A 26468-nucleotide genomic window follows, 5' to 3' on the forward strand; every position below is an offset into this window, starting at 1 on the left:
GCTTCTATTTGTTTTTAACAACATGTAATTTTTAACAAATTTAAATGTAATATTCAAATGCTGTTTTTTTATGCTTTTATGCCGTTTTCATGTGTTAAAATGATGTACAAAAATATGAGCTGTTTTTAAAGGAAATGCAACAAAAAAACTTTTCCAAAAGAAAAGAAAAAATCTATCCATATTTATATATTTTTTAATTAGACAACATAAAATCACACCAAATCATGTTTATTTTTTAATTGTACCTTATGAGACCCTCTGGCCTGTTCTCATACATAAGTTTGATGTTTCAAGTGTAAATAAAAAGCCTTGAATGAGCGTGATTGAAACTTATTTTTTAATAATCATGCTTAAAGTAGCTTATTTGCATATTTATTGTTTGTAATGTGACCACTGTCTCTGTTAGGCTTATTACAAGGATATATAGAGTGCCTCTGGGAAGTATTCACACCTGTATTTGGGGAGTTTCTCCCATTCTTCTCTGTAGATCCTTTCAAGCTTTGTCAGGTTGGATGGGGAGCGTTGCTGCACAGCTATTTTTAGGTCTCTCCAGAGATGTTCAATCGGGTTCAAATCCGGGCTCTGGCTGGGCCACTCAAGGACATTCAGAGACTTGTCCCGAAGCCAGTTCTGCATTGTCTTGGCTGTGTGCTTAGTGTCATTGTCCTGTTAGAAGGTGAACCTTCACCCCAGTCTGAAGTCCTGAGCACTCTGAAGCAGGTTTTCATCAAGGATGTCTCTGTACTTTGCTCCATTCATCTTTGCCTCAATCCTGACTAGTCTCCTATTTCCTGCCGCTGAAAAACATCCCCACAGCGTGATGTTGCCACCATCATGCTTAACCGTAGGGATGGTGCCAGGTTTCTTCCAGACGTGGCGCTTGGCATTCAGCCCAAAGAGTTCAATCTTGGTTTCATCAGACCAGAGAATCTTGTTTCTCATGGTCGGAGAGGCTTTAGTTGCCTTTTGGCAAACTCCAAACATGCTGTCATGTGCATTTTACTGAGGAGTGGCTTCTGCCATACAGAGCTGCTGCCAGACAGAAACCACTCCTCAGTAAAAGGTATGTGACAGCCCACTACCATAAAGGCCTGGTTGGTGGAATGCTGTAGAGATGGTTGTCATTCTGGAAGGTTCTCCCATCTCCAAAGAGGAACTCTAGAGCTCTGTCAGAGTGACCATCTGGTCTTGGTCACCTCCCTGACCAAGGCCATTCTCTCCCGATTGCTCAGTTTGGCCAGGTGGCCAGCTCTTGGAAGAGTCTCTGTGGTTCCAAACTTCTTCCATTTAAGAATGATGGAGGCCACTGTGTTCTTGGGACCTTCAATGCTGCAGACATTTTTTGGTACCCTTCCCTAGATCTTAACACAATCCTGTCTCAGAGCTCTACGGACAATTCCTTTGACCTCATGGCTTGGTTTTGCTCTGGCAGGCACTGTCAACTGTGATACCTTATATAGACAGGTGTGTGCCTTTCTAAATCATGTCCAATCAATTGAATGTACCACAAGTAGACTCCAAACAAGTTGTAGAAACATCTAAAGGATGATCAATGGAAAAATGTTGCACCTGCACTCAATTTTGAGTCTCATAGCAAACAGTCTGAATACTTATGTAAATAAGGTATTTCTGGTTTTGAATTTTAATACATTGTCAAGCACTTCTAAAAACCTGTTTTTACTTTGTCATTATGGGGTACTTTGTGTAGATTCCTGAGAAAAAAATGTTTAATCCATTTTAGAATAAGGCTGTAACGTAACAAAATGTGTAAAAAGGGAAGGGGTCTGAATACTTTCTGAAGTCACTGTAAATTGGCTGGAATAGACTCAATAAAATAATCTGCAATGGTTTCCCTAAAAATAAACGAACATACCGCGCAGCTCCGGACTCTGTGCTGGCTCTTGCTTAGTGGTTACGCTGATGAACTACATCAATTCGATTTTAGCTCAATGGGAACGACACAGAAAAGAAGAGCATCAAGACTTCCTGACATTTAATCCTAGTAAAACATTCCCTGTTTTAGGTCAGTTAGGGTCACTACTTTATTTTAAGAATGTGAAATGTCAGAATAATAGTAGAGAAAATGATTTATTTCAGCTTTTATTTCTTTCATCACATTCCCAGTGGGTTAGAAGTTTACATACACTCAATTAGTATTTGGTAGCATTGCCTTTAAATTGTTTAACTTGGGTCAAACGTGTCAGCTAGCCTTCCACAAGCATCCCACAATAAGTTGGGTGAATTTTGGCCCATTCCTCCTGACAGAGCCGGTGTAACGGAGTCAGGTTTGTATGCCTCCTTGCTCGCTCATGCTTTTTCAGTTCTGCCCACAAATTCTCTATGGGATTGAGACTTTGGAAGTATGCTTGGGATCATTGTCCATTTGGAAGACCCATTTGCGACCAAGCTTTAACTTCCTGACTGATGTATTGAGATGTTTCTTCAATATATACACATTATTTTCCTGCCCCATCTATTTTGTGATGTCCCAGTCCCTCCTGCAGCAAAGCACCCCCACAACATGTTGCTGCCACCCCCGTGCTTCACGGTTGGGATGGTGTTTTTCGGCTTGCAAGCATCCCCCTTTTTCCTCCAAACATAACAATGGTCATTATGGCCAAAGAGTTCTACATCTGTTTCATCAGACCAGAGGACATTTCCCCAAAAGGTACTATCTTTGTCCCAATGTGCAGTTGTAAACTGTAGTCTGGTTTTTTTTATGGCGGTTTTTAAGCAGTGGCTTCTTCTTTGCTGAGCGGCCTTTCAGGTTATGTCGATATAGGACTCGTTTTTACTGTGAATATAGATATGTTTGTACCTGTTTCCTCCAGCACCTTCACAAGGTCCTTTGCTGTTGTTCTGGGATTTATCTGCATCTCTAGGAGATAGAACGTGTCTCTTTCCTGAGCGGTATGACGGCTGCGTGGTCCCATGGTGTTTATACTTGCATGCTATTGTTTATACAGATGAACGTGGTACCTTCAGGCGTTTGGAAATAGCTCCCAAGGATGAACCAGACTTGCGGAGGTCTACAATTTATTTTCTGAGGTCTTGGCTGATTTCTTTGATTTTCCCATGATGTCAAGCAAAGAGGCACTGAGTTTGAAGGTAGGCTTTGAAATACATCCACAAGTACACCTCCAATTGACTAAATTGATGTCAATTAGCCTATCAGAAGCTTGTAAAGCCATTACATCATTTTCTGAAATTTTCCAAGCTGTTTAAAGGCACAGTCAACTTAGTGTATGTAAACTTCTGACCCACTGGAATTGTGATACAGTGAATTACAAGTGAAATAATCTGTCTGTAAACAATTGCTGGAAAAATTACTTGTGTCATGCAGAGTAGATGTCCTAACCGACTTGCCAAAACTATAGTTTGTTAACAAGAAATTTGTGGAGTCACTTTAATAACTCTACCTACACGTACATATTATCCCGGTACCCCCCTGTATATAGTCTCGCTATTGTTGTTTTACTGCTGCTCTTTAATTATTTGTTACTTTTATTTCTTATTCTTATCCGTATTTTTTTAACAGCATTGTTGGTTAGGGGCTCTAAAGTAAGCATTTCACTGTAAGGTCTACCTACACCTGTTGTATTCGGCGCATGTGACTGATAGAATTCAATTTGATTTGGCGGTGTTGCAACATTTATTTGATGCCAACCGCCGTTTAAACCTCATCGAAGAAGAAAGGAACTACACATTTATCGGGACCTCATGTGTTACATCTTAATAGGTCCCCCACAGTCTTGTTCGAGAACGCACGCACAGTGGCACAAGTAGTTGTTATTTTCGATCACCTTATTGCATTTCCAGGTGTCTGGTGTGACTGCAGTGGAGAGATATGCAAAAACAAATGTCTGGGGGGAATGGTAACATGTTTATAGTTACGATACTAGAGCTATATCGGACATACTTGCTAACGTTAGATAAATATGTATGGCTAACTTCTTACTATTTCGTACGGGAACTGGACTCGTTTCAGAACGTCTAAAATATGTTTTGCGTGTCCGTTTTTTTGTTGTTATTGCAGATGTGCAACATTTCATGTCCTTCTTTTATTAAATACAGTAAGCAGTTTAAGAAATAAACGTCCTTGGAAGTGTTGGCTTGCTAGCTAGCAAACATTCCTTTGCTACTTTGCACAGTCGTTTCACCGCATCTCTAGGCCCGTCCAGAAACAACCCTTACTACCTGTCCTCTTTATTGTAGATCAACGCTTTGATCAACTCCCTGAAGTTAATCAAAAGGAAGACTCAATTATTCTAATAAGGGAAACACCTAGGGGTTGTTTCTGGATGAATGATGTTTCTCACACTCACAACATTCTTGACAACGAATTACATAGAATTGTAAAAATAGTTACACAAGCTAGAGTGTTTTGTGATGTGCAATAATAGGTGCATATACATTGATTTGTGAAAAATTAAGTCAACTTCTCTTTTTCAGGTATTCCTCTCCACTCTCTGCGCCTTATAGTCCCACCACTGCGGCTGGTCTCAGCTGCCATCTGGCAGACGGTCCAGCAGAGACACGTGATGGATTATGGGATGCTGGATGAGTTTGTTACCATGGTCACAGAGATGGTTCCAGAGCTTCTGAACCTCAGACAGAGGGCCCAACTTATTCTGGGTCTTCGAGCACGGGTGAGATGGAGAGACGGAACTAGTGCTCATCATTATGTGGGGAACAATGGCATATGATCATATTTAGTCATGTTTATTGTCTCAAATACGTATCCTAACTGGTTTGCCCTGGTTTCAGCTGGTCCTAGAGTTGTGTCGCTCCAAGCCGATCACAGACCTCCAGACCATTCAGCCACACCTGGACAGGATACAGACCCTCACACCTCTCTGGGGGACACAGGTGAGCTCCTTAGGGCAGAGACTCTAAATCAGTCTGTAATACACAATATATACAAAGGTATGTGGACACCCCTTCAAATGAGTGGATTCGGCTATTTCAGCCACACCCGTTGCTGACAGTTGTATAAAATTAAGCACACAAGCATGCAATCTCCAAAGACAAACATTGGCAGTAGAATGGCCTTACTGAAGAGCTAAGTGACTTTCAATGTGGCACCGTCATAGGATGCCACCTTTCCAACAAGTCAAATTTCTGCCCTGCTAGAGCTGCCCCGGTCCACTGTAAGCGCTGTTATTGTGAAGTGGAAACATCTAGGAGCAATAACAGCTCAGCTGCGAAGTGGTAGGCCACACAAGCTCACAGAACGGGACCATCGAGTGCTCAAACTGCCTCTGGAAGCAACGTCAGCACAATAATTGTTCGTCGGGAGCTTCATGAAATAGGTTTCCATGGCCGAGCAGCCACACCCAAGCCTAAGATCACCATGCGCAATGCCAAGTGTCGGCTGGAGTAGTGTAAAGCTCGCCGCCATTGGACTCTGGAGCAGTGGAAATGCGTTCTTTGGAGTGATGAATCACACTTCACAATCTGGCAGTCTGACAGACTCATCTGGGTTTGGCGGATACCAGAAGAAAGCTACCTGCCGAATGCATAGTGCCAACTGTAAAGTTGGTGGAGGAGGAATGGGGCTGTTTTTCATTGGCCCCTTAGTTCCAATGAAGGGAAATTTTAACGCTACAGCAAACAATGACATTCTAGACAATTCGGCGTTTCCAACTTTGTGGCAACAGTTTTGGGAAGGCCCTTTCCTGTTAACTCATGACAATGCCCCGTGCACAAAGCAAGGTCCACACAGAAATGGTTTGTCGAGATTGGTGTGAAAGAACTTAACTGGCCTGCACAGAGCCCTGACCTCAACTCCATTGAACACCATTGGGATGAAATGAAATGCTGACTGTTAGCCAGGCTTAATAGCCAGACATCACTAATGCTCTTGTGGCTGAAAGGAAGCAAGTCCCTGCAGCAATGTTCCAACCTCTAGTGGAAAGCCATCCCGGAAGAGTGGTGGCTGTTATAGCAGCAAAGGGGGGGCCAACTCCATATTAATGCCCAAGATTTTGGAATGAGATGTTCAACAAGCAGGTGTCCACATACTTTTGGTCATGTAGTGTATTTCTGATTATACATTATGGAGAAAAAAATATGCAGCCTAAATGACAAGCTATCATCTTGTCCTGATGAAGGCAACATGTTTATATTCTGTGTTTCAGGCGACTGATGCAGAGGTAGGATTATCTGAATCCAACTTCCTGGGGCTGGTTCAAACCCTTCTAAAAGACCCTGATGAGAGAGAACATTTCTTCCAGGTCAGTCAGTATGTGGGTATGGAATAGCCATGGGTCATTTCCACATCACTGCTGTGTATTTCAACAATTTAAATATTAATCTCTTTTGAGAGGTTTTCATAGCTCATATTTCTTTACTCTGTTTTAGGATGTTTTTCCTGTAGAATTTGGTCCCAGTTATGATGCAGCCATTCAGAAACTCATGTGGCAATTTCTTTCGAGACTTGAGAAGCTACTTCCTGTATCAAACTTCCAACAGGTACTAGTAGAAATAAACTAAACTCGTATAGAGGAGGGGTCTTCAACCCACCTATGAGTAGCTTGCCTAACAATTCTGAAAGTACATGCATTTTTCACGTGTTCCACGGCAAACTGACAAACAAAACTCACGAGTAACAGACACCACAAGCTCCTAGCAACTATCTAATCAACGCAACATTAACATTATCCCACCCCTTGTTAGCCACTATTGGCTCAAAAAGCCAAACCTAACACAATCTCTTAATTTCCAGCAATATTGCTTGTGTGTGGTGCACGCGTTTGTCTATCACTCTGTGTGTAGCCAGTTGACGTGATAACTGTCTTGTGGGTTGATAGAAATACTTTCCCCAAACATTTTATTGAGAAGGTTTAACTGCAATGTAGGCTTACCTGGCAGAAGTATATCATTTGTATCTATTATTTGTTATTTGCACACTTTGCCATGAAATGAGCAGCAGCAGTACAGAACCTTCGCACATTCTTCACTTGCCAGATGCGCAATAAAGGGGAATTACACTTGAAGAACCAAATTTGTTTGTTTTCTTCCAGACCTAAAAATAAATGGTCTTCTGATGTGATTGAGCCATTGATATGGACTCAGAATATCACATTTAGTTGTTTTTCTATGAACAATTGTAATTTTGAGAGTGAAAAACTAGAAAATCTAAAGCCAGGTTTTTTATTTGAACTGAAAACATAATTTGGGGATAAAAATTGCAGGTGGACGTTGTTTATTAACCATTATTTACCAGGTATATTGACAGAAAACATAGTGTACTACTTTCTCTTGTACACTAAGGACTTGGTGAAGAGTTGCGCGGGAGAAGAGAACAATGTTTCTATTCGAAAGCTAGAACAAAACAAGTAGCTTTTGACATGTTTCATTTTTTAAAGGTAGCTCTCGTGCTAGAAAAGGTTAGAGACCACTGATATAGAGGAACCATGGACTGACACTTAGGCATTGTGTGAATTATACCTATATTCCTTCTAACTCTGTATTCCTCGTTGTGTCAGGCTGCCTTGTTGCTCAGCGATGTTCCCTCTGTTCTGGAGGAATGTGTTCAGTCTGTGTCTCACCCTCAGCAGATGAATATCCTGCTTCAGTACCACAGAGACCTTGGCCCGCTGGACAACCATGGTAGGCATCTCACAGAACCCATAATTTTCATGCTTTATATGGTAGATTCGTTTTGACACACCCAATGGCAAATTACGTCTATTGAGCATTACTGGGTTGAGTTTTGGTTCCCTTTCCTTCTTTCACAGACCCTCCATCTTCCACCGATGGGGACTGCATTCTCTCAGCTCTCTGTCTTCCTCCCGTGGAACGGGTGGTGATTGCAACAGAGGTGGAGAAAGAAGGAAAAAGTATGGATGTGAAAGAAAGAGAAGAGGGGATGGATAGCAGGTCAGGGGAATGTGAGAAAAACAAAAGATCCTCTGTTAGTGATGAGGATGATGCAGAGTTTGTGGACCCCGAGACAGGCAAGGTGGAACCAAAGTACGAAACGGTGATGGTTATCGGGGAAGACGGGATGGTGCAGCCTTTTGAAGATTTAAGTGTCGGGAAAAAGAGATCTTTCAAAAAGCCTAAAATAAAGACACACAAAGACAGTGGAAGTCATGGAGAAAAAATGCTTAGCATAATCAACAGCAAGTCTAATGTGATCATATCCTCTGTGCTTTACCAACCCTCAGTGGATCTACAAAGGGTTGACACTACCAACCTAATATTATTACCTTTTATACCAGTAAGAAGAAACAGAGCGCTGAAGATGAAGACATTTCTTACACAAGAACAGAAACAAACCGACACAGAATTTTCTGAAAAATATACATTCAAGCAGTGCCAGATTTGTGAGAAGACTTTCAGTCGAAGTGCAGACATGAAGCGGCACCAGCAAATCCACACAGGGGAGCCTATCCAGAACCCAAAACAGAAAGAGTCAAAAGTGTGCTGCATTTGCGGAAGGATGTTCGCAGACATAGAAAAGCTAGACAGGCATAAGCTGGTGCACAACCCTTTGAAATGCATCATGTGTGAAAACAGCTTCAATGGTGTCAAGCCACTCAAGAAACACTATCTGGATGTCCATAAATTCAGCGGGCCATTCCTCTGCACCTACTGTGAGAAAAGCTACACTGAGTTATCAGATCTTGTCAGACACGAGAGGACTCACACTCTCCCTTACCAGTGTTCCCACTGTCCAAAGAAATTTAAATCGTCAACGACCCTTGCCGAACATGAAAGAATACACACAGGGGAGAAATGCCTTTGCTGGGAGTGTGGAAAAGGCTTTATCAACATAACAACGCTGAGAAACCACATGCTAAATGTTCACAGCAAACCTGAAGATAAACACTCCTGCTCCCAGTGTGACAAATCTTACGGGGAGAAGAGGGCATTGGTAAGTCATGTGAAAATCTGTCATGCTGGGGTGCGTTATCCATGCACATACTGCGGTAAGCTGTTTCTTAGTATGTCCTCATTGACAAGGCATGACCTGATTCACACTCAGGAGAGGCCTTTTAAATGCACAGAGTCTGAGTGCGGGAAAGGTTTCAGATCTCCAAAGGAACTGAGGGTACACATGAGATATCATACTGGAGAGCGGCCATATAAGTGCAAAATATGTGGGAAGGGTTTTACGCAAAATTGTTATATCACTCGACACATGCGAACTCATACGGGGGAGAAGCCGTATCCGTGTTCTGTCTGTGGGAGAAACTTTTCTGACTTAAGGGTACGGAAAAGACACATGATGACTCACACCGGAGAGAAGCCCTACAAATGTTTAAAATGTGAGAAAGCTTTCAGTCGGACAGAACTTTTGAAAGCACATGAGAAGAAAGAACACTGAGCAAATTCAAATCAAGGGATTATTTTTTTTGTGTATAGATGTTCTAGTCTCTGAAGACAGATGGGTTACCTCCCAGAATGTTCCATTGTCATGTGCTCCCAAGGTCTCGGATTTTCGAGACTATATAGATGTTAGTAATGAAAAATGTTGTCCCTGTGTTCTGAACTGATAACACAGTATCCCTGCAATGCTTTTAGGGGCGAGAGTTGGAAATAATGCAAGCTATAAACACTGATGTAACACATCGAATGGTAGTTTAGTCATTGTGTTTGTCGAATGAATATATATAACTTTTAAAATCACACCCAATAATGTTTATTTTGAAGTTGGTCCATACGAGACCCCTGGGCCATGTTCTCATGCATGAGTTTGATGTTTCAAGTGTAAATAAAAATCCTTGAATTAGTATGATTTAAATATGTTTTAATTATCATGCTTATAGTAGCTAGCTCATTTGTATATGTATTGTATGTATAATGTGACTAGTGTCTCTGATAGGCTTATTCAGATGTTGGCTGGAATAGACTCAATAAAATAATTGTGTGCTCTGGTTTCCCTACAATAAAGTAACACAATGTGCAGCTCCTGACCAAACTTCTCTGTACTGGCTCTTGCTTAGTGGCTACGCTGAGGAACTGGCTACAAATGTTAGTTTATAGTGCAATGGGATCTTCACTCTTACAGGTAGGTAGGTACCTTTCGTCACAGACCGAACAATGAGACAAATTTCACCAGAAGTATAAATGTGAAGCATCCGGTTGGCTTGTCCACTCACTACCAAATATGAGACACATATTTCCCTCAGATTACACAGACCCACAGAAAACAAATCCAATTTTGATAAACTCCCATATCTATTGGGTGAAATACTACAGTGTGCAATCACAGCAGCAAGATTTGTGACCTGTTGTGAACAAGAAAAGGGCAACCAGTGAAGAACAAACACCATTGTAAATACAACCCATATTGATGTTTATTTATTTTCCCTTTTTAACTTGAACTATCGTTACGATACTGCACATCGTTACGATACTGTACAGTGGCAAGAAAAAGTATGTAAACCGATTGGAATTACCTGGATTTCTGCATAAATTGGCCATATAATTTTATCTGATCTTCATCTAAGTCACAACAATAGACAAACACAGTGTGCTTAAACTAATAACACACAAATTATTGCATTTTTCTTGTCTATATTGAATACATAATTGAAACATTCACAATGTAGGTTGAAAACGTATGTGAACCCATACGCTAATGACTTCTTCAAACGCTAATTGGAGTCAGGAGTCCGCTAACCTGGAGTCCAATCAATGAGACCAGATTGAATATGTTGGTTAGAGCTCCCTGTCCTATAAAAACACTCACAAAATTTTAGTTTCCTATTCACATGCCTCAAACAAAAGAGATCTCAGAAGACTTAAGATTAAGGGTTACAAAAGTATCTCTAAAAGCCTTGATGTTCATCAGTCCACGGTAAGACAAATTGTCTATACATTTTTATTTCTCAACTAAAGGGGGAAAGTTCAACACTGTTGCTACTCTCCCTAGGAGTGTTCATGGGAGGACACCACGGAAGAAGCCACTGCTGTCCAAAAAAAACATTGCTGCACATCTGAAGTTCGCAAAAGAGTACCTGGATGCGCTACTGGCAAAATATTCTGTGGACAGATGAAACTACAGTTGAGTTGTTTGGAAGGAACACACAACACTGGAGAAAAAAAGGCCCAGCACACCAACATCATCCCAACTGTAAAGTCTGGTGAAGGGAGCATCATGGTTTGAGCTGCTTTGCTGCCTCAGGGCCTGGACAGCTTGCTATCATTGAAGGAGGTCTGATCCGCAACTACAGAAAACGTTTGGTTGAGGTTTTTGCTGCCGAAGGAGGGTCAACCAGTTATTAAATCCAAGGGTTCGCATACTTGTTCCCACCCTGCACTGTGAATGTTTACACATTATGTTCAATAAAGACAAACACATACTTGTTTGTGCGTTATTAGTTTAAACAGACTGTTTGTCAATTGTTGTGACTTTGGTGAAGATCAAATTGTATGACCAATTTATGCATAAATCCAGGTAATTACAAAAGCTTCACATACTTTTTCTTGACACATATTATAGACATAATGACATTTGAAATGTCTTTATTCTTTTGGAACTTTTGTGAGCAATGTTTACAGTTCAACAAAAAATTGTCTTTCACTTGCTTAGGCAATGTAAACAAATTGAATTGAAGCCCAGTGGCCAGCAGTGCTAGAAGATGGACGAAATGGCTTTTGGCCCAGATTCTGCTAATTTACTAATCGATGAAACATTTGACCTCCATACAGTTCTCTGTTCCCACCACTATACGTCACGAACAGAGTGGACTACGTTTTCTAGACCTTAAGCTTTGTTTAGAAGGAGTACAAAGGCGAATTGAGTTATTGTACACGCGCTCTTCACAGTACAGGGGTTCCTCTACGGAAATATGCAAATATATGCTATAAAGCGCCAATAGGATTTTGCTAGCTCGTGCTTGACTCTGCCCACCTCCTTACTTGTTCTGCCCACTATGGCAAATGTGTTCCCATTTGAAACGACAGGCTGTGCTTTATCTTTAGTTAAAGTTCTTAGCTCTCGCTCTCATATTAAATGTCTTGTTTCTTTTTTTTTGGGGGGGGGGGGATTATTTGTGTAATAGTATTGTATACCTACTCCACTGCTGGAGCTAGAAATAAGCATTTCACTCCATCTGCTTTAACATCTGCTCACATGTGTACGCGACAAACTTCGATTTGTGGTGTTACTTCTAAATGGGCCCCCCACAGTCATGTTTGACCACTTACACACACAGTGGCACACATCGGCAAAAATAGTTGCCATTTTCGATCACCCGATCAAAGTTACTGGTGACTGCAGTGGAGAGACATGCAAAAACACATGTCTGGGGGGAAAGGTAACATATTTATAGCTATGCATACGATACTAGAGCTAGATAGCCATACCTAGCTATGTCCTAACGTATTGTTTTGTGCGGCAACAGGACTCGTTCCAGAACGTCTAACATATGTTTTGCCGGTCTGTTTTTGTTAGTTATTACAGATGTGCAGCAGCATTTGTTGCTGTTCCCCTCTGATTTCATTCCCGCTATTTTATTGAATATGGCAGTTGAAGAAACACACTTCCTAGAACTGTTCCGTTGCTATCTAACAAGCGAATTACATTGCCTTTGCAGTCGTTTCACTGCTTCTCTAAACCCGTCCAGAAACAACTTCAAATCAAATTTTATTGGTCACATACACGTGATTAGCAGATGTTATTGCGGGTGTAGCGAAATGCTTGTGCTTCTAGCTCCAACAGTGCAGTAATATCTAACAAATTACTCAACATATACACACAAATCTAAGTAGGAATGAATTAAGACGATATACATATGGACGAGCGATGTCTGAGCAGAACAGACTAAGATACAATAGAATACAGTATATACATGCACTACCGGTCAAAAGTTTTAGAACGCATACTCATTCAAGGGTTTTTCTTTATTTTTACTATTTTCTACATTGTAGAATAATAGTGAAGACAAACTATAAAATAACACATATGGAATCAGTGTAAAAAAAAACATTTTTTTCAACAAATCAAAATATATTTTACATTTCAGATTCTTCAAATAGCCACCCTTTGCCTTGATGACAGCTTTGCACACTTTTGGCATTCTCTGTCTGTGACTATAACAGAACTTGTGTAGCAGGCAAAACCCCAAGGAAAAACTGTTCAGAAAAATAAATAAAAAATCTCTCTGCCGGTTCCCTGTATTGTCTATGTCAAGGGAAAATAGATAGCGCCCAGTTTACAGTTTCTACAGTCTTGGGAATTGGGTTGAAGTTAATCCTTGGTGAAATGAAGAATAAGCACTTCCTGTCAGAGGGTACACTCTGGATAGTTATGAAAGAGAGAAAAATCGTCCATGTTTTGTTGACTTGCTGCTATTGAATACAGATCGCCCCGTCATCAATTTGATCGATTATTAACGTTTACAAATACCTAAAGTTGGATTACAAAAGTAGTTTGAAGTATTTTGGCAAAGTTTATAGGCAACTTTTAAAAATTTTTGTAATGACGTTGCGTTTTGGAAAGCTGTTTTTTTCTGGATCAGACGGGCTTTATAAATGGACATTTTGGGTATACATGGACGGATTTAATCGGAAAAAATAAACAATTGTGATGTTTATGAGACATATTGGAGTGCCAACAAAGAAGCTCGTCAAAGGTAATGCATGTTTTATATTTCATTTCAGCGTTTTGTGTAGCGCCGGCTACGCTAATTCTTTTGTTTACGTCTCGGTCATGTGTTTCGGGGGGGTGCATGCTATCAGATAATAGCTTCTCATGCTTTCGGGGAAAAGCATTTTTAAAATCTGACATGTTGGCTGGATTCACAACGAGTGTAACTTTAATTGAGTACCCTGCATGTGTAATTTAATGAAAGTTTGAGTTTTATCGAGTACTATTTGAATTTGGCGCTACGCATTTCCCCAGGCTATTGGCTTGGAGAGACGCTAGCGTCTCAGTGGCCGTAAGAGGTTAACACTTTTTTGGTTACTACATAATTCCATATGTGTTATTTCATGTGAATGAGATACTTGCTTGGGCCAAGAAACAAGAAGCACAGTATAGAAAACAGTATGAGTAATGCCAGATATGTAAACATTAAGTGACTAAAATACCATAGAATAGAATACAGTTGAAGTCGGAAGTTTACATACACTCAGGTTGGAGTCATTAAAACTTGTTTTTCAACCACTCCACAAATTTCTTGTTAACAAATTATAGTTTTGACAAGTTGGTTAGGACATCTACTTTGTGCATGACACAAGTAATTCTTCCAACAATTGTTACAGACAGATTATTTAATTTATAATCACAGAAGTTTACATACACTAAGTTTTTTTGTTTGTTTTTTTTGTGAATTTTTACCCCTTTTTCTCCCCAATTGTTGTAGTAGCTACTATCTTGTCTCATCGCTACAACTCCCGTACGGGCTCGGGAGAGACGAATGTTATGCGTCCTCCGATACACAACCCAACCAAGCCGCACTGCTTCTTCTTCACTGCGACGCTAGGCTAATTGTGCGTCGCCCCACGTACCTCCCGGTCGCGGCCGGTTAAGACAGAGCCTGGGCGCGAATATAGGGACTCTGATGGCACAGCTGGCGCTGCAGTACAGCGCCCTTAACCACTGCGCCACCCGGGAGGCCTACATACACTAAGTTGACTGTGCCTTTAAACAGCTTGCAAAATTCCAGACAATTATGTCATGGCTTTACAAGCTTCTGTTAGGCTAATTGACACCATTTGAGTCAATTGGAGGTGTACCTGTGGATATATTTCAAAGCCTACCTTCAAACTCAGTGCCTCTTTGCTTGACATCATGGGAAAATCAAAAGAAATCAGCCAAGACCTCAGAAATAAATTGTAGACCTCCACAAGTCTGGTTCATCCTTGGGAGCAATTTCCAAACACCTGAAGGTACCACGTTCATCTGTACAAACAATAGTACGCAAGTATAAACACCATGGGACCACGCAGCCATCATACCGCTCAGGAAGGAGACGTGTTCTGTCTCCTAGAGATTAACATACTTTAGTGTGAAAAGTACAAATCAATTCCAGAACAACAGCAAAGGACCTTGTGAAGATGCTGGAAGAAACAGGTACAAAAGTATCTATATCCACAGTAAAACGAGTTCTGTAACAACATAACCTGAAAGGCCGCTCAGCAAGGAAGAAGCCACTGTTCAAAAACCGCCATAAAAAAGCCAGACTACAGTTTACAACTGCACATGGGGACAAAGATCGTACCTTTTGGGGAAATGTCCTCTGGTCTGATGAAACAGAAGTAGAACTATTTGGCCATATTGACCATTGTTATGTTTGGAGGTAAACGGGGGAGGCTTGCAAGCCGAAGAACACCATCCCAACCGTGAAGCATGGGGGTGGCAGCATCATGTTGTGGGGGTGCTTTGCTGCAGGAGGGACTGGTGCACTTCACAAAATAGATGGCATCATGAGGCAGGAAAAGTATGTGGATATATTGAAGCAACATCTCAAGACATCAATTAGGAAGTTAAAGCTTGGTTGCAAATGGGTTTTCCAAATGGACAATGACCCCAAGCATACTTCCAAAGTTGTGGAAAAATGGCTTAAGGACAACAACGTCAAGGTATTGGAGTGGCCATCACAAAGCCCTGACCTCAATCCCATACAAAATGTGTTGGCAGAACTGAAAAAGCGTGAGCGAGCAAGGAGGCCTACATACCTGACTCAGTTACACCAGCTCTGTCAGAGGAATGGGCCAAAATTCACCCAACTTATTGTGGGAAGCTTGTGGAAGGCTACCCAAAACGTTGGACCCAAGTTAAACAATTTAAAGGCAATGCTACCAAATACTAATTGAGTGTATGTAAACTTCTGACCCACTGGGAATGTGATGAAATAAATAAAAGCTGAAATAAATCATTCTCTCTACTATTATTCTGACATTTCACATTCTTAAAGTATTTGGTGATCCTAACTGACCTAAAGGGAATTTTTACTAGGATTAAATGTCACGAATTGTGAAAAACTGAGTTGTAATATTTTTGGCTAAGGTGTATGTAAACTTCTGACTTCAACTGTACATATGAGATGAGCAATGCCAGATATGTAAACATTATTAAAGTGGCTAGTGTTCCATTCCTTAAAGTGGGCAGACTGCACCACCCTTTGTAGAGCCTTGCGGTTGTGGGTGGTGCAGTTGGCGTACCAGGCGGTGATGCAGCCCGACAGGATGCTTTCAATTGTGCATCTGTAAAAGTTTGAGGGTTTTAGGTGACAAGCCAAATTTCTTTAGCCTCCTAAGGTTGAAGAAGCTCTATTGCGCTTTCTTCACCACACTGTCTGTGTGGGTTGTCCATTTCAGTTTGTCAGTGATGTGTACACCAAGGAACTACCTGTCCTCTTTATTGTAGATCCATGATTTGATCAACTCTAAGTTAATCAAAAGGAAGGCTCAATGATTCCAAGCAGGGAAAGGGCTAGGTGTTGTTTCTGGATGGATGAGGCATTTCTCTCTCTCACACTCACACCCCATTCTTGAAAATGAAACAAATAGTAACACAGTATTAATAGTAAACTGGTTAAAAAAAAGTTGTTCAACACGCTAGAGTTTGATGTGCATTAAGAGGTGCTTATAAATTGATTTGTGAACAACTAAGTCAATATCTCTGTTTCAGGTCCCTCTCTTCCTCTCCCCTCTCTGCGCCTCATGGTTCCACCATTGCGGCTGGTCTCAGCAGCCATCTGGCAAACGGTCCAGCAGAGACACGTGATGGATTATGGGATGCTGGAAGAGTTTGATCCACGCTTTGATCAACTCCCTGAAGTTAATCAAAAAGAAGACTCAATTATTCTAATAAGGGAAACACCTAGGGGTTGTTTCTGGATGAATGATGTTTCTCACACTCACAACATTCTTGACAACGAATTACATAGAATTGTAAAAATAGTTACACAAGCTAGAGTGTTTTGTGATGTGCAATAATAGGTGCATATACATTGATTTGTGAAAAATTAAGTCAACTTCTCTTTTTCAGGTATTCCTCTCCACTCTCTGCGCCTTATAGTCCCACCACTGCGGCTGGTCTCAGCTGCCATCTGGCAGACGGTCCAGCAGAGACACGTGATGGATTATGGGATGCTGGATGAGTTTGTTACCATGGTCACAGAGATGGTTCCAGAGCTTCTGAACCTCAGACAGAGGGCCCAACTTATTCTGGGTCTTCGAGCACGGGTGAGATGGAGAGACGGAACTAGTGCTCATCATTATGTGGGGAACGATGGCATATGATCATATTTAGTCATGTTTGTGTCAAATAAGTCTCCTGACTGGTTTGCTCTGCTTTCAGCTGGTCCTGGAGTTGTGTTGCTCCAAGCCCATCACAGACCTCCAGACCATTCAGCCACACCTGGACAGGATACAGACCCTCACACCTTTCTGGGGGACACAGGTGAGGTTCAAAGGGCATATAGGCTCAGCTAACGTTTACGTAAGTCAATCAGTCAGTCAGTCCTAGACATAACTCTTTTATGATAATGATCATCATAACAAAAGTGTTTTCTTTCTTGCAGACTGATGATGGAGATTTATCAGACTCCAACTTTCTGGGTCTGATTCAAACCCTGCTAAATGACCCAGATTAGATGGAACACTTCTTCCAGGTCAGTGTGGCTGTGTGTGTGTACTAGTACAGAAGTGCAGTCTCACAGTCCATCATATTCAGTGGTCACCAATCTTTCTGCGTTAAGATCACTTTCTGAGTCAAAATGCAAGCTGCGATCTACCGCTCAGATAAAAAATTAATAAAAAAAACATGACTTAAAAAGCGTAAGCCAATGGACTCCCGGGTGGCGCAGACTCTCTATGCCACCAGAGACTCTGGGTTCGAGCCCAGGCTCTGTCGCAACCGGCCGCGACCGGGTGGTCCATGGGGCGACGCACAATTGGCCTAGCTTCGTCCGGGTTAGGGAGGGTTTGGACGGTAGGGATATCCTTGTCTCATCGCGCACTTGGTGCGGCTGGCTTCCGGGTTGGATGCGCGCTGTGTTAAGAAGCAGTCCGGCTTGGTTGGGTTGTGTTTCGGAGGACGCATGACTCTCGACCTTCGTCTCTCCGGAGCCCGTACGGGAGTTGTAGCGACGAGACAAGATAGTAACTACTAAAAACAATTGGATACTATGAAATTGGGGCGAAAGAAGGGGGTAAAAAAAAAAAAAAACGTAAGCCTATGCAACAACCTTTTTGGGCTAGGGGGCAGTATTTTCACGTCCGGATGAAAAGCGTGCCCAAAGTAAACTGCCTGCTACTCAGGCCCAGAAGCTAGGATATGCATATTATTAGTAGATTTGGATTGAAAACACTCTGAAGTTTCTAAAACTGTTTGAACGATGTCTATAACAGAACTGATTTGGCAGGCGAAACCCCAAGCACAATCCATCCAGGGAAAAAAATGTTTGAGGTCAATGTGTTTTTCATTAGGTTTCTATGGGAAACCCTTTTTTTTGTTTTTTTGTAATAGTATTTTTATTGGAATTTCACCATTTTCACCCATATTAAGAGATACAACAACAGAGACAAAAACTTACACATACCTGCATATATATATATATATATATATATATATATATACACATACATACATACATACATACACATACACATACACACACACGTACACCATTTTCCTCTCCCCGCTCGGCTCTTCTCTCACCCCATCCCCATCATTGCGTCTCTCAATACATACATTTTAAACAAACTTACAAACAGAAATTAAACAAAAAAGCTCAGCTTAAACCAAGAGGTTAGGTTCCACACATGGAACGTACAGTGTAGTTCTGAAATACATAGATCACCACCATTCTAAGAGAATCCTTGCAGCATAATAGCTGATGATCTAGGTCATTTAGATAAGGTTCCCATACTTTGTAGAACTGATCTGTTTTAGAATGCAATGTACATGTCAGATATTCCAGAGGCACCCATTCAAATAGTATCTTATGCCAATCTTTAATAGAAGGAACCTTATCACTAATCCACTGTAAAATGATGTTTTTCCTCGCTGTGAAGGTAAGGATGTTGTAAAGCCTCCTCTTACCCACACAAGTAACATGCCCACTAGGGAGACCCAACAGTAAAGAAACTGGGTCCAATTCTAGATCAACCCCTAGGATCTTTTCAATTTCTTGCAGAACACCAGACCAGTATCTTTGTATTTTGGTACATAACCATAAACAATGTGTTAGGGTGCCTGTATCAGTTTTGCATTTAAGACACTGAGGAGAAGAGGAAGTGGGGCTAAAAGCATGTCTGCGATTTGGGGATATATGCAATCGGTGTATTATTCTTAATTGGATTGCTCTAGTACGATTACATATAGATATTGTTTTTGCATATCTCCAAATGTCCTCCCACATCTCTTCGTCAATAGTAACAGACAATTCTTTCTCCCACACTTGTTTCACCCTCTGTGTGTTGACAGCAGAAAAGGACATTAAAGCATCATAAAACAGATTTACAGACATTTTCCTTTGTGGGGAAAAAAGCATGCTTTCAATGACAGACATATCAGGGTTACCAATTAAGGTGATGCTCTTCAGAATATAATGTCTTACTTGTAGGTAACGGAAAAGTCCTGCTTTGGGAGTCGATATTTCTCGACCATCTGCTCAAATTACAATAAAATCTTATCAGCAAATAAGTAATTTAGTCTGCTTATGCCCTTATTAAGCCAAATGTTAAAGCCAGCATCCAGCAATCCTGGACCAAAATCTGGGTTGTTAAGAATTGGGGTAAGAGCAGAGGTTAGTTTGGACCTTCCCAGGAAGCGTTGAACTGACCTCCATACTTTGTGTGTTAAGTGTAATGGGATTATTGCAGTGATCTTCTACAGACTTGAAACTTCAGAAAAATAAAAGATCCTGTAAGGGGTATTTTGAAAGAAAAGTCTCAATGTCTAACCAAATAGAGGAGTCATTGTTTGTGATCCAGTCATAAATATAACATAGGTGGGCACACCACTGATAGAACCTGATATTGGGCAGATCCAAGCCGCCCATAGAACTTGGCAGCTGCAATATTGCCATCTTAAGTCTTGGCTTGCGTTTACTCCATATAAAGGAACTTAGCCATCCATTTACATCCTTTATTACGTTATTGGAGAGTAATACTGGGATCATTTGGATTGGGTAAAGTAGTCTAGGTAAAATTTTCATTTTCAAGATGGATATTCTATCCAACCAAGAAATCGGGAGAGAGTTCCAGCGCTCCAGATCCTGTCTTATTGTATCAAACAAGGGAACAAAATTGGCTTTGTACATTTGTTGGAATTTAGGAGTTACAAATATACCCAGATACGTAAAACCTGAGGGAGACCATTTAAAAGGGAAGGGGTGAGAAGTATTAGGTACAGAGTGAAGGTTACCAAGTGACATAGCCTCTGACTTAGTTAAGTTAATCTTATAGCCTGAGAATTCGCTGAATAATTCAATAATGGCCTCCCGGGTGGCGCAGTGGTTAAGGGCGCTGTACTGCAGCGCCAGCTGTGCCATCAGAGTCCTGGGTTCGCGCCCAGGCTCTGTCGTAACCGGCCGCGACCGGGAGGTCCGTGGGGCGACGCACAATTGGCCTAGCGTCGCCCGGGTTAGGGAGGGCTTGGTCGGTAGGGGTGTCCTTGTCTCATCGCGCACCAGCGACTCCTGTGGCGGGCTGGGCGCAGTGTACGCTAGCCAAGGTGGCCAGGTGCACGGTGTTTCCTCCGGCGCATTGGTGCGGCTGGCTTCCGGGTTGGATGTGCGCTGTGTTAAAGAAGCAGCGGCTTGGTTGGTTGTGTATCGGAGGACGCATGACTTTCAACCTTCGTCTCTCCCGAGCCCGTACGGGAGTTGTAGCGATGAGACAAGATAGTAGCTACTACAACAATTGGATACTACGAAATTGGGGAGAAAAAGGGGTAAAATTCAAAAAAAAAAAAGAATAATTCAATAATATTAATAAGAGATGTAATTGAAGTCTCGGGAGTAGAGACGAATATCAGGATATCATCAGCATACAAACTTATTTTATGGTGAACATCACCAATGAGCAGCCCCTGTATAGCAGGCTTAATAAGGGCATGAACAGACTAAATTACTTATCCACACCCTGATGGCCTCGGCCAGTGGTTCCATAACGAGTGCAAATAGGAGAGCCCTGTCTGGTACCTCTGTATATAGAGAAGCTATTTGACCTTAGCCCATTAGTAAGGACAGCAGCTTGAGGATCATCATATAAAACTTTCACCCATTTTATAAAGTTGTCCCCTAGACCAAATTTGTTTAAAGCAAAGAATAGGTAAGACCACTCCACACGATCAAATGCTTTCTCAGCATCTAGGGAGAGCACAATACCATCTATAGCACTTTGTTGGTAGGCTTGAATTATATTAAGGAGCCTGCTGACATTGTTGCATGACTTACGGCCCTTAATGAAGCCAGTTTGGTCTCCTTTCACAATTAGTGGCAGTGAGTCCTCTAATCTTGTGGCTAGAATTTTAGAAAGCAATTTTCTATCCACATTCAGAAGGGAAATTGGTCTGTACGAGGAACAAGACTCTGGACATTTTCCCTTTTTGAGAATAAGTGATATGTTGGCTTCTCTCAGCGTTTGAGGGAGCTGGTCATTTGAAAATGAGTGGTTAAACATATCACACAATGGCTCAAGGATCAGGCCATGAAACTCTTTATAGAACTACAAAACCCGTCTGGTCCTGGGGCCTTGCCATTTTGCAGATTCTTAATAGCGAACATTATCTCTTCCTCGGTAATAGGGGCATTAAGGAGAGACCTCTGTTCTTCGGAGATAGTAGGAAGCTCAATCTTAAAAAATAAGTTCTCCATTAATTTGGGTGCATCATTTGGCAGTTCTGAGGCATAAAGATTTGCATAAAATTTCTTAAATTAGTAATTTATCAATTTATTTTCATATAAATGATTGCCATCAGAATCAGTAATAGTAACAATTGACTGTGAGTCAGCTCTCTTTTTAGCTAGGTACGCCAAGTACTTTCCTGGCTTATCGCCATGTTCATAGAGCTTTTGCCTGGATAGACCGGACCGTGGAGGCGCACTGGAGGTCTCAAGCACCGAGCCTGCACAACCTTACCTGGCTGGATACTCCCCGTAGCCAGGCCAGTGCGGCGAGGTGGAACAGACCGCACTGGGCTGTGCTGGCGAACCGGGGACACCGTGTGCAGGGCTGGTGCCATGTACCCCGGGCCGAGGAGACGCACTGGAGGCCAGATGCGTTGAGCCGGCTTCATGGCACCTGGCTCGACTGCAAAAACAGACTGCAAAGACGTCCTGGGCATAAAAAAGTAATCTACTCTAGTCTGACATCCATGAGGTGCAGAAAAAAAGTGAACTCTCTGTTAGAGGGATGAAAAGTTCTCCAAACATCAGCATACCCCAGATCATCACAGATAGCTTTAAGTGACTTAGCTTGAGGAGAGAGTGAAGCTATACCGCTGGGAAACTTAGCAATAAGGGGGTTCAACAAACAATTAAATCTCCTCCAACCACTGCAGTGTCCGAGTTTAATTCTGAAAAGTCTAGAAATACCTTAGTGAGGAATTCAGGGGGGTGTGCAGGGGGGGATTAAATATTCATTATGGAAATGTTCTGCCCTTGTAAAGTACCATTAATTATAACAAAGCAACCAAATTTATCTTTCACACAATTCAAGACCTTAAGTGGTAAGTTATTTTTCACAATAATTGCTACACCTCTACTTCTGGATGTGAATGATGAGAAAAACACTTGACCAAACCCCCCTTGTTGTAATTTCAGATGCTCCTTATCATCCAAATGAGTTTTGCAAGAGGGAAATATCAATATTTTATTTTTTCAGAAAATACATTATCTTCTTCCTTTTAATGGGGTTATGACTCCCTCTAATGTTCCATGTACATACACGCAGTCTGTTACCTGCCATTGCACTTTGACCATTCAATATCCAGACTGAATCCTACTGTAAAAGTGGGGTGGTACCTTTTTCCATGTGTTGAACTCTCTTCTATCTCACTGAGCATAAACAAACGATATGAACCCTGAACTCGAACTATACTAAACCCCAAAATTAAACATGTAAAGATCCAAAAGGGGGTTTTCCCACTAGCTAACATGCAGGGGATTTAGCGTCCTCGATTATCCAAGTCGTCAATGTGCTCCGCCACCTGTTTCTCAAGTGCTTTTATCTTAGTGTCCATAGATGTAGTTGAAGTTTCCACTGTGGCAATTCTTCCTTCCGCCTCATCAACACGTTTGACAACCCTCTGTAGTTCAGCTGAATGGCCTGCTATTGCTTCCAAGACCGTTCTTATCTTAACATCAATCACTTTAGTAATGTTATCCGTCATCTTTTGTATCACCAGGTCCATTGTGCCTGGATCCGCAACGGTGTTAGCTTCGCTAACGTTAGCATCTGCAGGGATGGTGGTTTTGGTCGAGTTCTTAGTAGTTCTGTTGGGCATGTTGTCAGAGATTTTTGAGAAATAGCCGTCAAGACTCATTGTAGGATAACTTATTTAGCCAATTCTACCACTTTTTCAAGCTATGAGATTAATGTAAATATATACATTTACGAATGCCACAGGAGCTCGCTGAAACACAGTGTTCTCTCTACGGCACCATTTTGTCCCCCGGAAACCCTTTTTGATAGGAATCTGGTTGCAGTTCCTATGGCTTCTACTAGATGTCAACAGTCTTTTAGAATTTGGTTGATGTTCTTCTTTTGAGAAATTAATCTTTACATGGCTCTAGCAACTCCTTGTGTCGGGTCGGGCGCCTGCAGGCTGACTCGGTCGTCAGTTGAAAGCTGTTCCCTCCAACACATTGGTGCAGCTTTCCGGGTTAAGCGAGCTGGTGTTAAGAAGCGTGGCTTTAGCGGGTCATGTTTCGGAGGATGTATGACTTTACCTTCGCCTCTCCCGAGCCCATTGGGGAGTGATAATGATAATAAATAAAAGTCATGTAGCAATGAGGTATGTGCAGTAGGCTATAGGCCCAATACATTATTTATGCATATTGGCTATGTTTGAATTGCCCTCCCAATGTTGTTCTTCTCAGACCATTTTGAAATTATATGTAAAAATTGAAGGTATATGATCACAATTGTAATAGATAATTTGTTGTATTACTTGTGAGGCACAGCTGAGTGAGCATAATCATTATTATATATATTTTTTTTTACTGGACTGAGGCCTGCATCTGATGGTCAGTCTGAGGGGAGGGAGCAGCGGTTAAGGCTGCCTCTCACCCGACTCACCATCCCTCCGCTCGCCCTCCCTCCACTGAGAATAGGGGACACAGGTGTGCAGCTGATGGAGAAACTCAAGTCACACTGCATTATTTCTGCCTCATGCACCAATTCATGTTGTTACTCCTATGACCAGAGAAAGTGAAATATTCCTTGATATTAAAAAAGACATAAACCGCTAATAATAACAACGCAAGCTTATCGGATAACCTTGCTGTAGTCATTCATTGCAGCTGAAGTGGTGGTTGTAGCATGAGCGGAAGTAGGGAGAACATGCATTTTCTGTCTTATAAAAGTGTTGAACAAAGTGTTGACACAGTGCTGAATAATAACTGAAACTTGAACTTACTCATAAAAACAGCAGCTCTTTGTTGTATTCGTTGAGTATTTCTCAAGTCATGGTTTTAAACGTTTTTAAATCTCACTGTCACGAATATCACCGAAGGTGGCTCCCCTTCCCGTTCGGCTGGTCTACTAGCTGCCACCGATCCCTTTTTCCCCTTTTCGTTTGGTTTTGTCTAATTGGTTTCACCTGTTCCTTGTTGGGGTTATTGGGTTGGGGTTATTTAAGTTATATTAGCCCACCTGTGTTTGTGCGGGCTTGTTTGCTGTTATGTCAAGAGGTGTTCCTGTTTATTGTTGGGATTGTCGCTGTCCAGCGTATGTACCAGTTTGTACTTGGGTAGAGTGTTTTACGCCTGTGTTCGGCGTCACCCGTTTGTGCGCTATTCCTGTACGTATGTTAAAGCGTTTTCCCGAACCCATCACTCTTCGAGCGTTACACTCACAGTATTAACTTGCTGATCCACCTCTACACATATGACACCATTCTGTATACTTCTGGCCCTTCTTTGGACACTGTGTTAACTAACCTCCAGATTAGAGGTCGACTGATTATGATTTTTCAACGCCGATGCCGATTATTGGAGGACCAAAAAAAGCCGATACCGATTAATCGGACAATTTATTTTATTTTATTTTATTTGTAATAATGACAATTACAACATTACTGAATGAACACTTATTTTAACTTAATATAATACATCAATAAAAATCTATTTAGTCTCAAATAAATAATGAAACATGTTCAATTTGGTTTAAATAATGCAAAAACAAAGTGTTAGAGACGAAAGTAAAAGTGCAATATGTGCCATGTAAAAAAGCTAACGTTTAAGTTCCTTGCTCAGAACATGAGAACATATGAAAGCTGGAGGTTCCTTTTAACATGAGACTTCAATGTAAGAGGTTTTTCGTTGTAGTTAATATAGTATTTATAGGACTATTTCTCTCTATACCATTTGTATTCCATATACCTTTGACTATCAGATGTTCTTATAGGCACTTTAGTATTGCCAGTGTAACAGTATAGCTTCCGTCCCTCTCCTCGCCGCTACCTGGGCTCGAACCAGGAACACATCGACAACAGCCACCCTCGAAGCAGTGTTACCCATGCAGAACAAGGGGAACAACCACTCCAAGTCTCAGAGCGAGTGACGTTTGAAACGCTATTAGCGCGCACCCCGCTAACTAGCTAGCCATTTCACATCGGTTACACCAGCCAAATCTCGGGAGTTGATAGGCTTGAAGTCATAAACAGCGCAATGCTTGAAGCACAGTGAAGAGCTGCTGGCAAAACGCATGAAAGTGCTGTTTGAATGAATGCTTACGAGCCTGCTGCTGCCTACCATCGCTCAGTCAGACTGCTTTTCAAATATCAAATCATAGACTTAATTATAACATAATAACACACAGAAATATGAGCCTTTGGTCATTAATATGGTTGAATCCGGAAACTATCATTTCGAAAACAGTTCCGTATTTTTTCAAACAGGTGGCATCCCTAAGTCTAAATATTCCTGTTGCATTGTACAACCTTCAATGTTATGTCATAATTACTTAGAATTACTTAGAATTCTGGTAAATTTGTTCGCAACGAGCCAGGCGGCCCAAATTGTTGCATATACCCTGACTCTTGAGTACAAGTGACAAGTGACACAATTTCACCTGGTTAATATTGCCTGCTAACCTGGATTTATTTTAGCTAAATATGCAGGTTTAAAAATACATACTTTTGTGTAGTGATTTTAAGAAAGGCATTGATGTTTATGGTTAGGTACATGTTGGAGCAACGACAGTCATTTTTCACGAAATCGCACCGCATCGGACACGCTAGATAAACTAGTAATATCATCAACCATGTGTGGTTAACTAGTGATTATGATTGATTTATTGTTTTTTATAAGATACGTTTAATGCTAGCT

General features: G+C 41.4%; 1 protein-coding gene across 5 annotated transcripts; it reads left to right on the top strand.

Moving 5' to 3' along the window:
* The first annotated feature begins 3727 nt into the window (after positions 1-3727).
* Positions 3728-9931, top strand: LOC139381844 (zinc finger protein 502-like). Of its 5 annotated transcripts, none has more exons than XM_071125654.1 (7): positions 3728-3875; positions 4453-4649; positions 4768-4869; positions 6141-6236; positions 6364-6474; positions 7491-7614; positions 7743-9931. In XM_071125654.1, the coding sequence occupies exons 1-7, from the start codon at positions 3848-3850 to the stop codon at positions 9335-9337; spliced, it is 2253 nt and encodes a 750-aa protein (XP_070981755.1). In that variant the 5' UTR covers positions 3728-3847; the 3' UTR covers positions 9338-9931. The 5 variants fall into 5 exon arrangements, with proteins under 5 accessions (XP_070981755.1, XP_070981756.1, XP_070981757.1 ...); XM_071125655.1 differs by having other exon boundaries at positions 7560-7614; XM_071125656.1 differs by having other exon boundaries at positions 7563-7614.
* Positions 9932-26468: the final 16537 nt, after the last annotated feature.

Source organism: Oncorhynchus clarkii, chromosome 23 (genome assembly GCF_045791955.1).
Source record: "Oncorhynchus clarkii lewisi isolate Uvic-CL-2024 chromosome 23, UVic_Ocla_1.0, whole genome shotgun sequence".
NCBI lineage: Eukaryota > Metazoa > Chordata > Actinopteri > Salmoniformes > Salmonidae > Oncorhynchus > Oncorhynchus clarkii.

Coding starts and splice junctions, on each gene's coding strand:
- LOC139381844 (XM_071125654.1), top strand. CDS start 3,848: ATGCAAAAACAAATGTCTGGGGGGAATG. Junction 4,870..6,140: donor CACCTCTCTGGGGGACACAG/GTGAGCTCCTTA, acceptor TCTGTGTTTCAG/GCGACTGATGCAGAGGTAGG. Junction 7,615..7,742: donor TGGCCCGCTGGACAACCATG/GTAGGCATCTCA, acceptor CTTCTTTCACAG/ACCCTCCATCTTCCACCGAT.